Source organism: Phyllobates terribilis, unplaced genomic scaffold (genome assembly GCF_046119375.1).
Source record: "Phyllobates terribilis strain yellow unplaced genomic scaffold, ASM4611937v1 Scaffold_8__6_contigs__length_399053987, whole genome shotgun sequence".
Lineage (NCBI taxonomy): Eukaryota > Metazoa > Chordata > Amphibia > Anura > Dendrobatidae > Phyllobates > Phyllobates terribilis.
In genome coordinates this window covers 361,965,560-361,981,096 of record NW_027362768.1, presented here as the reverse complement: position 1 = coordinate 361,981,096, position 15,537 = coordinate 361,965,560, and the positions used below count along the sequence as shown (strand labels likewise).

The window sequence follows — 15,537 nt, the reverse complement described above, 5'->3', positions numbered from 1 at the left end:
AGGAATTACAGAGGAAGGACATAAAACAGAGGTCCCAGAAAAAAAAAAATATTCCAGAACTGTTATGTGAAATACTTTGTTAAAAATAGACAGCCTGAGAAAAGTTTAATTTGAGTCCTGCCGGGTCCATTGTCCCTTTCCTGTCTTTAGTTCACTGTCGCGACCCCCAATATGTGGCTATTAAGGACTCGTTGTCTATGGTTTTTGATCTGGTTTGTAACTCGGCTGGAGCAGCCACAGATCTGTATTTATGCTTGGCACCCAGATATTAGATTATGTGTGAGCGCAGGGATGGCAGCATGAAAATGCAACAACTATAGACCGGGCAAGACAACCATTTCCAAACCCACAGCTCCCCCTAGTGGTGCTAAGTAATGATGCAGCTAGGAAAAAAATAAAGTTACTGGCTTTATTGCCCGTTTTACGGTTCTTTTCATCAATCTATAGCGTGAATTGTAACAGACAGGGATCAATTAAACGCTTCTGACAAAGCGAGATCTAATATAGATAATACATGGAGAGACTGCAGACAGGATCACATTTGGTCCCTTTAGGTACCTTGTAATCCCTACACTCAGGACCCAGCTCTGCTCTGATGAGGGGCAAAAATCCCACAACAGCTGTCTCCAGCTATCGGTTTGTCAATATCCATAGGTCTTTTGTAAAGATGGTTTGAGTAGTTGTCACCAATAGGTGGCACTAGAGTTTTCTTTCCTCTGGAGGAGAGCTAATTTGCATACCTTTTTACCCAGGAATCTTTGCCTATTTTGGAAGACTCCCCCTACCAACTCCGTCTCCACACAAAAAAAAAAGTATCCCCAAGAAGTCCTAGAAGCGAAAACCGCCACAGATATACTGCACGAAAGTGGGTCCATTTACGCCTCTCCTAGAAGGACTGATCCTAAGATTTTAGCAAACGTTGAGCCTGGAAAACCCCTTTAAAAACTCCCCAGGGTCAGTTTTCTGCAATTTATAGTTTTCCAACATTTGAAAAACTACAACTCCCAGCAAGCATGCCACAGCAGGAGTCACAGATTGCAGACGTTATCTACAATGATGCACAGCTAGTACCCCACTATGGCCACTAGGTGGTAGTGTCTAGCAAGAAATCTCTGCGCATCTTCCAGCCATTTCTTCCCCATCCTTCGTCTATATCGGCTCATATACTACAGTGCAGTATTTATACCAGGGATGCTACAATGCAAAGATGGCACGAGGGTTCCCTTACTGGCAGATGACACAAAATCATCATGACTAATGATAGTCAAGTGGTCGCGCTGACATCTGTCCTATTGCGGTAGTTTGTAGGTAGCAACTCAACTACGATCACCATTATTAGCGGCGAGACGTTGCAGTCTTACACCATGCAGCCGTAACTCGCCATATAGGTCCGGCCTTGAGTTGTCAGGAGTCTGGGATTTTCTCAGCCACAGGATAATACATGTGAATGGAAACTTACAACTACATCATGGCTTTGGCAGCAGAGCTAGCAATCTACATCCCCTTTAAAAGGAGTTTTTTTTTTTTTATTTGCATGTATTTTGGGCTAAAAATCATTTTTGCAATTGGGTATTAGAAATTTTGCACCGTTTGCCTTCTATAGCCTCTGTGTTGCGCCGTCTATTGCTGGTTGCAGAATGAGTTTTCTGAGAATCTGTCAGTGAGCTCATTCTGTTAGGACATTTATAATTCTTACCGGTCTTTCCCTGAGCTGCGGCACTTAGCTGATTTATGAGCCAATATATGAGCACAGACCACATACATGTTGGAGCTCTTCTTGGTTGATTCATGACCACATCAAAGTTCAGCTCAAGAGAGAGATAGACAGGTTTATAAAAGGTTCCCGTGAGAACAAGCTGGCTGACAGATTCTCAAAATCGCTGGCTGCAGAAGGAGATTTCTGAGAATCTGCCAGTGAGCTCACTCTGTCATGGATGTCATAAGACAATTACAAACCAGATGAAAAATGTTGCTTAACTTTGATGAGGTCCCTGTTCATAAACCAGAGAAGAACTCAGAGAAAGACACAAACGCCCTGACAGAACGAGCTTAAAATTATATATTCTCAGACTGCTGGCTGCAGAAGGAGTCATATGAGAATCTGTATTACTCTGAGCTCTTCTTGGCTGATTTATAAAACCACAAAGTTCAACTCAACTTTGATGTGGTCCTTGTTCATAAATCAGAAAAGAGCTCAGCGAGGGACACTACAAACACAATAACAGAATGAGCTCACTGACAGATTCTCAGATAACTCCTTCTGCAGCCAAAAATGCACAAGGAAACAAAAAAAAAAGTCTGTAAAAGCTGAACGATGCAGAATTTTTCATCAAACTCAATTGCAAAAATGATTTTTAAGCTCAAAATACATTCAAGTAAAAAAAAAAAAAAAAAAAACCCAAAAGGATCCTTTTATCTCCTTTATGACTCATCCAGCTCTTCATAGAAAGCAGCTTAGAAATTACATTTTTTAAGCGCATTTTTTTTTGCTTTTCGGGTCATATATAGTTTGATAGAAATTGTAGTCCGCCACTTATAACATAAATATTTATTGCTTCATATGAATACTGTATTGAAAGCCCAAAGCATTCAGGGTTTTTTTTGTTTGTTTTTTTTTTTTTTTTTACACACAGAAATTATACAATTAGATAACGTTCCACAAAGGCAGTGAACACTCGTCACATCCTACAAAGAAAAAAAAAAAAAACTTACTGAAATTTAAAAATTTCTATATCAAAAAAATCTAAATTACGTCTGAAGAAAAAAAAAAAAAAGGTAGAAATTCGGCAGCCAGGAGTCGTGGCGCTCAGACGGCGCGAAGAGGAGGAGGGAGCAGAAAGTTGTGCTTTCACGCTGATCATTACACGTTTCTTCTTTATCGCCAGCTGTCGAAAAAAGGCGAAATTTAAAGGAGAAAAAAAAAAGTTCTACAAATCGTTAGGATCTCAAAAAAAAAAAGGGGTCAGCCGTTCAGTCCATACGAAAAAAAAAAATTACCTCTTTCTCGGCATTCAAATACACAGACGTCCGAATCGTACCCTTCGAGTGTTATTTTTTTAAGGAAATCAAGTTTGCCAGTATCTACGCTACAAAGACCGGCGCATGTCATCATAAATTAAAAAAAAATAATAATTATATGAGTATAAAGGAAGATACAGTCTTTTTTTTTTTTGGAATGTTAAAAACAAAAACTGCACTTTCCGAAAGTAAAGATCGGCGCCATTACAGTACACAGCGCAGAGGCGGCCGTATACGTTACCGAGGGTAAAAAGTAGGTTCAGTTTCTCTCATCACTTTCCGATATAAATGTGTGTTATGCTCCATTCACATCCAAAATTGAGCCAATAGCCTGATAAGACGCCCCCTTCCGGTTAAGGCCAGGAACAGACAAGGATTCTAGTCTAGGAATAGAGAAAAATACTGGCGCGACGACAGCGCTGTGGCGCGACTCGTACCGGGGCCATGGATGCCGACAGGTAGGAGATTTGCAGGGTTCTGCAGACTTGGGTACTTTAAAGAAATTTACTGAAAAGGTTTTCTACATGTAAATGGGATTTTTGCAAGACCGTTGCGACAAATCTGCCATGCGTGAACATAGCCCTGTAGTCTCGGAGGATGGGTGGGTGTCTCTGGATGTGAATGGAGTGTTAAATTCTGCCATATTAGAGCTGTACCTCTCCACAGAGCAGTGACACGGCTCCGCACCCATGGGGGCTATTACACAGGCTAGAGATCAGTGCATGAAGTGAAGCCATAATATAGCTAAAAATGGCTCAACATCATAAGTAGAGGTCCTCAAAAGTGCTAAAATTCATATTTAAAAATGAACCCACGATGTAAAAAACGGCTCTATGCCCCGACGGCGTCATCTTCCGATGAGCCCATAGGCTGCACTTACGCCCTTCATGCCCCCCGAAACCCCATGAACGGAAATCGGGTGCACTTGCATTTTGGTTAAAAAGTCAAATACCTATGTTTGAAGGAGCTCCACGCTTGCACATTCACTGCCGTAGGAATTAGTGTAGAGAATAAATGAAGTTCCTATCAAGTCTTCAATTAAAAAAAAAAAAACAGACTAAAGTTTAGCAGAAATTAAATTTCAATGACATTTGATTTTTTTTTCAATATCTAATCAAAAAAAAAAGTGGGAAAACGTCAAAAAAAAAAAAAAAAGTCAAGAAAATGATAACCTTCCAGTTTAAAAACCTTTCTAAATAATAAAAAATAAGTTTTATACACGAACCACTGAAATGACCAAAATCGACAGGTCAGTGGTGACCAGAACCTTAAAGGATTGAGAAATTCACAGTCCTGAATAAAGCTCAGTTTCTACTCCAGAAAAAGTTTGTATTTTGTTTTTTTTTGTGTGTTTTTTGATTCACAACCTGCCTTTTTGTAAAACTAAAGGTCCGCTTTTATTAAGTAAAATTTGTATACAGTGTAAAAACAGAACTGTCTGGAAAATACTGGTGTCTCTAGGTGTCAGTGGAGTTAGTCTTGTTCCATAGGTTCCTCTGCTACATCTGTCGCCCCCTCACTGTTATCCATGGGAGACTCAGGAGGGACTTCGGGGGTCTTTTCAAAAGTTTCTGGGTGCTCGGGTTCAGTGCACTCTGTGTCAGCTTTACTAGTGGAGGTTGCGCTCTCCGCCTCGTCCGTGCTCGAGCCGCTGGCGGGTTCGGATGCTTCAGATTGCTCCATTTGGTGGGATTCCTCCTCCGTGGTCTCTTCGGTTACGCATGAGTTGTCAGCGGTTTCCTTCTCGACTTCTTCAGTCGCAGATTCGCTTGATGTGACTAAAGATTCTGCGGTGAGGAATACATAAAGGGTTAAAAAGCAGAAATGTGCTCTGGGTGGCTCAGAAGAAGCAGTCTATTGTGTATGGCAGAGCCGAGCGGGTAAACGGCGAAAGGACGGAGTGCGAAACGGACGCGGCTGTGCGGCCATGGCGGCACAGCCTCCCAATGTGTGTGTATATAAAGTATAAGACGACGGCACATTCCTGGCAGTTTTCTTTCAGCATCGCATCCGTACATCACTCAATCACCCCTGGTCGTACAGATCAGCCATATTTATCCACCAATCTGCCGTCTGCCCGTCAGCGGGTCTGTACATTAAAGGAACACATCACCGTGTACAGGACAGAACCCCACCTTCTGAAGCAAGTTCTGTATCACAGCTGTCCTTCTCCGCCTCTTCGCTTGTGGATACGGCTTCTGCGTCGTCAGTCATTTCACTGGATGACTGGCTGGAAGAAGGCTCCTGGGGGGCGGACTGCTCCTCCTCCTCCTCGTCTTCAGCGTCAAACTTGAGTCTCTTCACCTCGTGCTCCTCTGTTGGATCTTCCTCCATATGTTTGTTCTTTACAGTACTTGGAGAACTGTCGTCAGGAGACAGGGAATCGCTGCGGAGAGAGGTCAGGGGCAAAATCAACAACGGCTGACTGATTAAAAATATCCATGGGTTTCAGGATAATGTTTGGGGATCATACAGGGGGTCTAATGCTGACCACCGATAACAGATGAGGTCAAAGCATTTGCATCGTTCAAATTAATCAGACACCAGATACATGAACATCTCTCCGGTCCCGGAGGACCGGGGAGGGGGGAAGGCGGACCCCGGTGGCCTGGGAAAGCTGCCACACTAGTCAGCTACTGATATTTAACAGCTCAGTCTGAGAAATAACCTGTGAGTGTCGTCATCTTTTTCTTGTCCTTCTGAGTCTTTGTTTTCTCTGCCATCGGGCAAACCATTAGTTGTCATGGGACTTGAGACAGATATCTTCGGCCGGCTCAGTGGTCTCGGGGTCCCTGGACCATTAACGTTCGATCTGAAAGAAAAAATATATTTATTTTACTTCAACAATCTGCTATTAAGTAGTCACAGAAACGACAAGCAATTAGGATGACCGCACTTTGGAAAGACTCCTAGTGGGCGCACGCCAGCGATGTTCCTGGAGGGACAGAAGTTTATTTAGGATATCCATGGACGCGTGGGTCTGGCTGAGGAATGAAGACTGAAGAACTGCTGACGGCTTTACTACATACCTGTCGGTGTAACTCTGGGAGTTTCCAGGAAACATCACACCATTCATTCGGTTTATGCTAGTAGAGTTATTTTTCCTGCAAGAAAAAACAAACAAAACGGATTGTAGAAAAAACTCGAAGTCGACAGTGAGAAGGATCCCAGAGTCACATTTATACAGGCGCCAACGTCAGGTTTACTTAATTCCTGACTACACAGCGGTCACATGTCGACCCGTCTCAAGACATCCATGGGACCTGCACAGACCCTGGGAATAGAGGGGCCAAGGGGCTGTTATAGTTATCCCTGCCAACAGCTCCGCATCATGTACTGAATACAGAGCTCTGCACCGGCGGAGCCATGTCCTTCTCAGGATTGCAGTCACAAAGGTCGGTGTCTGACTTATCAAAAAAATGATGGAATACTACTTTAGTAACGCTGCCACCCATTTTTTACAGATATAGTATGATTTTTTCCTGCATCTCAGGTCCCCCAGTAAATACACCTCACCACTATGGTATTAATACTATATACTTACTCAGAAGAAGGATACACACAGCTGACAACCATGATGTTCTGCAAAAGAAAAAAAATGTTTTATATAAATCCAACACGTCAGCCTCTGCAATAAGATTGAATCTCTTGTTCCCAGCTATCAAGAGACGCGAGGTACAGTACCCCCACAAGTAATAATGCCGGGGGGCTCACGACCCACCATGACTCTCACCTTCTCCACTCCTCTCAGAAACTTGTCTGTGCCGGTGTAATTCCTCCGGGGGTCAGTCACCAGCTCACAAAGCCGCTGAATGGTGAACGGCGTCCTGCAAGGGAGGAAAGCCAGAATATAAGTGACGGCCGAGTACAGAAAGGTGACCAATGGGCAGGACGCGCTCCGGGCGGCGCAGCACACAGAGGACGCGCTCCGGGCGGCGCAGCACACAGAGGACGCGCTCCGGGCGGCGCAGCACACAGAGGACGCGCTCCGGGCGGCGCAGCACACAGAGGACGCGCTCCGGGCGGCGCAGCACACAGAGGACGCGCTCCGGGCGGCGCAGCACACAGAGGACGCGCTCCGGGCGGCGCAGCACACAGAGGACGCGCTCCGGGCGTCGCAGCACACAGAGGACCGGTAGCTGATGTGACATACGTTTCGTTTCTTACCCATTAAACCCAGTGACAATCTTGAGTATTCTTTCCTTCATCTCATCGAAGGGGATGTACTCCACGTTGGGGTTGGGAGGCCCTCTGGGCTCCGGCGCAGATGTTCGGAAGTCGTCCATTACACTTTCCAGCTTGAACATGAAGTAATCTTTAAACTGCGGCCACTGGACTCTGCAAAAAGAAAAGAGGCGCTGCCTGTAATGAGAAATGCCCCGAGCATCAGAACGCGACCAAATCATGTGCAACTTCACAGCTAAAAAAAAAAAAAGCAATCACAAAACTTTGTAGAGAATTCCAAAAAAGGCTGAAAAAAAAAAAAAGGCATTCATAGCAACCTGGTAAAGTGCAGCTTTTATTTTCCCTTGTAAAAAAAATTAATGAACTGCGGCTTAGGCATCAAAAAGCACCGCAGGACACAGAACCAGCAAGTAAAGGAGATATTTGCAGTCTCATCTACACTTTGCTTTCTCTTCCATGTGGAAACTGACCTGCAATTTAACCCCTTAACGACCTGTGTCGGGTATTTTCATGATGGTAGTTAATTCCAAGCCGAGCCTGAGTCATACCGGACAGAAGTCGGCTGTCTGGGTCCTTAAAGGGTTAAAATCTGCAGCAAATCAAAAGTTTGAACATTTGCTGCGATTTTTGTCGTAAACTTTAAAAGTGCAGGAAAAAAACAAAACAAAAAAAAATCACAAAAGGTGGCTTTCTACAAAAAATCAGATGTGATATCACAGGCACAGGACGGACCATAAAAACCCGGAAAATGCCACAAAGCATAAGTAGGCAGTAAGTGATGCAAAATTTGCTTGCAATTTTTCATGCAGATAAATAAATAAAAAAAAACACTTTCGGAACTAGCTCGTTGAAAGATAATCCAATCTGTGCCTTTATTTATAAAAACTGACGCTACGTGGCAATAAAGGGGTTAGTGATTAGCAGACGTAGCAGTAACTCCTCTGCATCATGGACACTTGTAAATGCATTTTTAAGCTAGACTAGAGCGGGACCACGGAGTACTATATGATTGCGTTGCTCAACAGAAAGCTGTAAGCATCGACCGCAGGACACTGTGAAAAGCAGGGGCCTACCAACCGCGGGCACGGCGGGTGAGGGGCCCATTGACACCAGCAAATACTTCAGCTGAAATGTATTGCAGTGCACAGACCCAGTGGGTCCATGAGCGGCAGAACACACTGCTGGCAAATCAGAGGCCAGCAGCTGACGTCGGCGTGCACGTGACCGGGGGGCGCATGGCAGTGACGTCATACACTCCTGTCACCTGTACACTGAAGTCAGCTGCAGGCTTCAGAAGAGGACCATGAGTACATAGTGCTCGTGCCCATACTACTGCGCGAATGGCAACGGGCCGCGCAACACGCCGCGCGGACGGCAACGGACCGCGCAACACGCCGCGCGGACGGCAACGGACCGCGCAACACGCCGCGCGGACGGCAACGGACCGCGCAACACGCCGCGCGGACGGCAACGGACCGCGCAACACGCCGCGCGGACGGCATCGGGCATGCATTATACTTCCGCTATGGGGCCCCATGACTTCTACGTACGCCCCTGGTGAGTAGAGTAATGTATAGGAAAAAATAAAACCAAGAACAACAAAAGAATGGGGGAACATACTAGGATGGGGGATATATATACACAAGGGTGGGGCCCAAGATGAGGGACATATACCAGCATGGGCCAGGTGTGGGCCCGGTCCAAATCTTGCACTGAGGCCCATAAGACTCTAGTTTCGCCACTGGTGAAAAGCTTTACTTAGGCTGTGAAACAAACCATCCGCAGGTTTTCTAACCCGAACTGATCAGCCTTATATGTGCCTGAGGCTATTGAGTTCACAACAGGAGACGTTGTTTTCCACCCCTGCCTGGGAAGAATCACTGACTGCGCTAATCAGTCATCACTGCTGCTTCACTCTGTGCTGCTTTTTCTATGCTGTACATAGCTAATGGTTCTGATTGCGGCCTAGTAACGGGCACAGTTCGGTGCTCTTTTATTGGCCCCTTTACACAGGCTGACAAGAAATCATGGGGACAGAACGATGGTTTATAGATTCTTCTGTCCCCATTTACAGCATCACATTATCGGCAGCACATCCTCGGTTTACATGGGGCGATGTGCTGCAGAAAACTATTCTGATGCTGGTATAAATCCTCCGATCAGCAAACGCTTGTTTGCATGGAGCACTGTCATTCTTGCTTGTAACTTTGCTCAGACTCGGCTGTTGTGTGGAAACTATTCTTTCCACGTACACTTGGATTTTAAAAGCAAAAAATACGGCGGGTTATGTTCAGTTTTTGGAGCAGAAACTCTTCAAATCAAAACTTGTGGTTTTAGGAAAGTTTCTTCTTAAAAAAAGACCCTAAAAACTTGGTGCGTTATACCCGAGGGGGTATTCCGGTGCGCTACCTTCTGCATGAAGCTGTGCCTATGTTATGACCCACATGTTTGCCGAGATGCATGCACGATTGGCAGAAGAAAAAAAAAAAAAGGCAAGCCCTCATACGGTCATCTCAATGCAAAAAGAGAAAATATAAAAAAAGTTATCCTTGGAAACAGGGGAGAAAGGGTAATAAAAAAAATAAAAATGGTCAGGAGGGGGTTAATCAGTACCTGAGGCTTATATGCTAATGGGAAAGGGGGGATGAATAGTAAGGGATGTCTACGATAAGAAAGAAGTGTCAGATATCTGCCAGGCGCCCCACCTGTCCGCAGGACGAGTTTGGTATTGCATCTCACACCCATTCTTTGCCATTGAGCAGAGCTGCAGGACCAGCCAAAATCCAGGTGCTGATTTCTCCTCTGATGGCGTTAATGACAGTATGTCACTGATGTGTAAAGACTCAAGACGTGTCCCTATGGCTGATCGCCGGGCACCCACTTACGACATACCCCCACTTACATAGTCTCTCCGGTTTTCGCCACATGGCTCAGAAATTGATCCAGTTCCGAACACACTTCCTTCTTCCCTTTTTTTTCAAAATCTAAAAGAAAAAAATAAAGCAAAAATATAAATACTCAGCATCAATATTTGGCTCCCATTAATCTTTTACTGGCTGGTCCCGCTCTGCACGGCATCGGGGGGGGGGGGCTTCCCCTAAACGAGCCATTGGCTTCAATGAGGCAGACGGGGGTCAAACATTTCATATTTCCCCTCCGCTTGCTTCATTAGAGTCGGTGGCTCCATGGTGGTTGTGCTGAGCGGGGACCGGGAAATGGTGTGACCCCATCCTACTAAAACATAAAAGCTCATACAGGGGACACTATTACACCCCTATTTAGTACAGGCTATGGAGGCTCAGCAGACACAAAGCTGAACTTACAGCTCGGGATCAACGGAGGAGAAAACCATTAAGGCGACCGACAACCTGCGCTGGAAACTAGATGCACAATAAATCGCAAAATGCACCAGTGAAACCGGCGTGAATCACCGCAGCAAGAAAGCGGAGCCGCCGCGTGTGACTTATCTATAGCGCGAATATTGATTGGACGGAACAAGGGTACACGGGGTCATAAACGCCAAGACAAGTAGTGAGGAGGAAGAGAACTTTTCCTCCCGACACTTCCTTGTATGCGTCGGTACCGGAAAAGTAAAGTGTTTGCACAAAGTTTATGTAAAACTCAAACTAAAATCTGGCTTATGGTGATGGTCAGCAAGACTCTGCTGCTCCTCCGTCTGAGAGGAACCGAGGGTCTCGTGACCGTGTAAGAGTGCGTTCACACAGGCAGAACAAAGCATCCGTGGCAGCGAAATCTACAAATTGTGCAGATTTATTCCCTCTGCATTGCCAAGCAAGAAATCTGCAGCCTGAACTGACATTTAATGGAGTTAATTTGTAAAAAAAAAAATAATAATAATTTTTTACAAGAACAAGTAAAGTTGGCCACACGCATCAGATGGTCGTGGGCCGCACGATGCTTCGGACGACGGCCACTCCGACCGTCTCTCCCATATACAGGACGCTCGTTCGGCCAAGCGCCCCCCGTATTCTCTATGAGAAAGCTGTTTCTGCCGGCGGATTATTCTCCAGGAGAACAGTTCAAAATCTGACATCTCCCCTGAACAATCAGTTGCCTGACGTCCCCATACACATCTGAATGTCGGCCAAACAAGCTGAAATCGTTACTCTAATGTGTATGGGGGCCTTAACACGCTACCCATTATTAAACAGGGTCACTATTACTCCTCTGTGCGTGCACTGAACGCCGACAGTCCTCATATTGGATGCAGAAAATTAGAGCAGGATCTGTGCCAAAAACAGTGTCCAATCCTGACCATATGAATATAAGTTGAACAGAGACCTAATGAGGTGTGCACTGGTTTTAGCGCGGCCCTATTGTACTTCCATACAGGAGCAGATTAGCAGTGACACGTCACAGATACATACATAGGCACATTTGTGATGTCAGTCTGATGCGATAAAGTTGTACTCCAGTGATTTTATACATTTCATTTTATCTACCTTCTTAGTTATAATTATGTGCACAGTGCATGTATCATACTTAGAGAGCACTGTCATCTTACGTCCCCAGCACCAAGTGCACACGCTTCGGACCAGCCGGCTCACACCGTCGACCATTAGTCACTTTCACGATGCAAGTTTTTGACTCGCATGGAGAAAGTGACTTGTGCTGTACACAGAAGACACAGATCCAGTGACCGCTAAGTATTTGAACACATGCACTTTGCACATAATAAATAAGGCCAAGTAGTTAAATAATAAAAATCGCCGGAATGCTACATTATTGCTTGAATTACAAGAACTGATCAAACCTGAATATCCAATAGCTCAGAATATACAAATGTTTGCAGCGGATCCAGACGCCACAACGGCTTTTTATTTCCCCCCCCGTAGTTACAAATGAAACAGCTGAAGGTTGTGACGGCAAAAAGCTGGATTGTGCTGGTCCTGCCGGGATGGGGGTGGGGGCAGAATCCCTGGAAATGCTGCAGACAACCATTATCCGCCTGCTCGCATAATGCCCGTCTCCAGAACACAGAGCATGCTCTCATCACACCCAGCCCGCACTCCTCGGCACACCCTGCTCAGCGTCCTCCATCATTCCCTCCGAGCAGACCCCTACAGGCCCTGGCAAGACCGACAGCAAAGCTGAAGCCAAGGAGGACAGGAAGCTAGCCGAGCAGGGCAAGATGGGAACCAGGACGTGCCAACCCGGCATAGCACAGCACAGAGGTGCAGAAACCCAAACAATGCACAAATATAGGGGAAACTTTCACAAACTATTTTTTAGATGGGAAAATGGCAAAACCAGACGTCAGTTCAGTGTTTTCCGTCGGCAAATAAGTCCAAAAGCCTGCGACAAATTTTAAGACCGGTTCCAACCCAGGGTTAAAGGTCAGGTCAATTATCTGCATCATACTCGAAACTAGTCTGGACAGATAGTCCCCGTCCGGCCAAAAGAATAACATTCACCAGAACAAATCCTCAACATTTGCTCACCAACGTCACCTCTGTGCTGTCCAGTCACGATAAAGTAACTCCTATCCGCTGATTAGGTGAAAACACATAGATCGGTGGGGGTCCGACCGCTGGGAAGGGGGCACTTTCATCACCACGTTAGAATGGCACAGCAGTGAGCATCTCCACCGCCGCTCCATCCATTCTCTAGGGGGCTGCACTCTGCTTTTTCCAGCAGTCCCATTGCGAATAGTGGGGAGGAGGTCGCACACTGTTGCTCCATCCTAAAGGGGGGATGAAAGTGGACCCGCACCAATCTAGAACTTATCACCTGTCATGCTTTGGATAACTGATAACTTATCACTGGACAACCTGAAGGCGGCTTTCCTACAAGAAAAAAAAAATAGCAGCACCGCCCCTCAGTAGAACTTATTATCAAATGATCATCTTAGCAGCACCATCTTCTGGGACAAAGTCAGACGTGCGTAACATTGTCAACTTTCAAATCAATGTGTTTTAAAACAGTTCTGAACATAGGCAGACAAGTGTTACAGGTGGGGTGGAGGGGCCACCTGGCTAAACAAAAGTAATAGGATATTGTAATATTGTACTGCCACATGTAACGGGAACTTACTTGTTAGATTCACTTAGTGTCAACTCTGAAAATAAATAAAACTTGCTACAGACGTCATGCAGAAATATCTGACTGTCCAACTCATCTGGATATGGCCGGCAGAAACCCTGCACATGCTGCACCCAAACTGAGCGAGCTTGTGCCCCCTACACTCCACAGGACCCTCAAATCCTCAACACTTGCCCCCCCCCCCCCCCCCCACAATCGTACTTTCTACAATTGCATCCCACTGTAGCCCACAACCTCGCAGCCCCCTACCAGCCACCTCACCAAGCTCAAGTCCTCCTAGGCTCTGCAATAAACAGGTAGCCTCTGCACTCGATTGTCCCTATAGTCAAAGCCTCCACGCTCACTCACCTCTACAGCTACGGTACCCTCATAGCCTCCTCAAATGCATCCCCTTACCACTGCAGCCTCAATGCTCCAGTTCCCCTAATCAAAAAATCCACGCTCGCCTCTCCCAGACCTCATAACATGTGAGCTCGCCTCCCCCAGACCCAGGCGCTCACCTCCGAGCTCGGCTTCCCCCAGACCTCCCCACTCGCCTCCGCCGGACCTCCCCCGAACCGCCCCGCTCTCTTCCGTGCTCGCCTCCACCGGACCTCCCCGCAGCCTCCCCCGGACCTCCCCGCTCTCCTCTCCTCCGTGCTCGCCTCCACCGGACCTCCCCGCTCTCCTCCACCGGACCTCCCCGCAGCCTCCCCCGGACCTCCCCGCTCTCCTCTCCTCCGTGCTCGCCTCCACCGGACCTCCCCGCTCTCCTCTCCTCCGTGCTCGCCTCCACCGGACCTCCCCGCTCTCCTCTCCTCCGTGCTCGCCTCCACCGGACCTCCCCGCTCTCCTCTCCTCCGTGCTCGCCTCCACCGGACCTCCCCGCTCGCCTCCACCGGACCTCCCCGCTCTCCTCCGTGCTTGCCTCCACCGGACCTCCCCGCTCTCCTCCGCGCTCGCCTCCACCGGACCTCCCCGCTCTCCTCTCCTCCGTGCTCGCCTCCACCGGACCTCCCCGCTCGCCTCCACCGGACCTCCCCGCTCTCCTCCGTGCTTGCCTCCACCGGACCTCCCCGCTCGCCTCCACTGGACCTCCCCGCTCTCCTCCGCGCTCGCCTCCACCGGACCTCCCCGCTCTCCTCCGCGCTCGCCTCCACCGGACCTCCCCGCTCTCCTTCGCGCTCGCCTCCCACGGACCTCCTCGCTCTCCTCCGTGCTCGCCTCCACCGGACCTCCCCGCTCTCCTTCGCGCTCGCCTCCCACGGACCTCCTCCGTGCTCGCCTCCACCGGATCTCCCCGCTCTCCTCCGTGCTCGCCTCCCACGGACCTCCCCGCTCGCCTCCGTGCTCGCCTCCCACGGACCTCCCCGCTCGCCTCCGTGCTCGCCTGCCACGGACCTCCTCGCAGCCTCCGCGCTCGCCTGCCACAGACCTCCTCGCAGTCGCCACGCTCGCCTGCCACGGACCTCCTCGCAGCCGCCACGCTCGCCTGCCACAGACCTCCTCGCAGCCTCCATCCTCACCTTTTGCCCCCCCATTACACCCCCATAGCCCACCACCTGCCCTCCTCCCATTACCAGCACTGTCAGAGCCTCAAGAACAGCATTGACCTTTTAGAGCCTCCTGGAGCCGGTCGACGTCCATGACCGGAAGAGGGGTTGTCGCACACCGGCTGCCTCCCGAGCCTCCGAGCCACACTTTCACCTCCAGAACCAGGAGACCCCAACCCTTTCTCCCCGGTTTGGGGCCCCCTGTTCTGCTTCTGACAGGAATACGAGATCAGCAGCTGGCGGTCACCGGTATCAGTCCGTACGGCAGCGGCGGAAGCAGCTTCGGGAACGAGGAGCAAAAACTGTCGTTCAATATGGCGCTCGTGACGTCACGGGGGCCGCGCAGAGGAGGAGGAAACGGCGGAGGCGCGCTTCTCTACAGGGAGCGTCGCGGGCACGAGCACGTCAGGAGTCAAGGCAGCGCGCGCGTAACAGCAGAGTGACGGGAAGGGGAGGGAATCTCGGAAAGCTCGCTGATTGGTCGGTTCTGTATGCCGGCTCCGTCCTGATTGGTAGGTTTTAAAATGACGTCATGGATGATTGAGCGGCTGGTAATGCTGGGGTTTTTTTTTTTCAGCCTGTTTCTCCCAGACGTGGATCGTGGTAGTCGTTGTGGGAGTGAAACATTTCTAACGATGTGGATGCTTTGTGCAGATACTTATGGAACTCTTGTGAAAAGAAACTATTTGTTGCCCATAGCAACCAATCACAGCTCAGCTTTCATTTCGTAGGGTGCCAA

At 48.1% G+C, this 15,537-nt stretch overlaps 1 protein-coding gene across 2 annotated transcripts; it reads right to left on the bottom strand.

Moving 5' to 3' along the window:
• Window positions 1–3,048: 3,048 nt before the first annotated feature.
• On the bottom strand, window positions 3,049–15,174 carry PPP4R2 (protein phosphatase 4 regulatory subunit 2). Of its 2 annotated transcripts, none has more exons than XM_073644768.1 (9): window positions 14,859–15,174; window positions 10,106–10,187; window positions 7,186–7,380; window positions 6,752–6,845; window positions 6,563–6,600; window positions 6,048–6,122; window positions 5,687–5,830; window positions 5,154–5,404; window positions 3,049–4,805 (listed from the first exon to the last, which is right to left on the bottom strand). In XM_073644768.1, the coding sequence occupies exons 1-9, from the start codon at window positions 14,890–14,892 to the stop codon at window positions 4,492–4,494; spliced, it is 1,227 nt and encodes a 408-aa protein (XP_073500869.1). In that variant the 5' UTR covers window positions 14,893–15,174; the 3' UTR covers window positions 3,049–4,491. The 2 variants fall into 2 exon arrangements, with proteins under 2 accessions (XP_073500869.1, XP_073500870.1); XM_073644769.1 differs by having other exon boundaries at window positions 7,186–7,356; window positions 14,859–15,173.
• Between the last annotated feature and the right edge of the window lie 363 nt (window positions 15,175–15,537).

What these genes read in the sequence shown, in the direction of transcription:
- PPP4R2 (XM_073644768.1), bottom strand. Translation starts at nt 14,892, where the DNA reads ATGGACGTCGACCGGCTCCAGGAGGCTCTAAAAG. An exon ending in GCTCCAGGAGGCTCTAAAAG is followed by an intron (nt 10,188 to 14,858) that starts GTCAATGCTGTT and finishes TTTTTCTTTTAG; the next exon opens with ATTTTGAAAAAAAAGGGAAG. An exon ending in GCGAAAACCGGAGAGACTAT is followed by an intron (nt 7,381 to 10,105) that starts GTAAGTGGGGGT and finishes TTCTCATTACAG; the next exon opens with GCAGCGCCTCTTTTCTTTTT.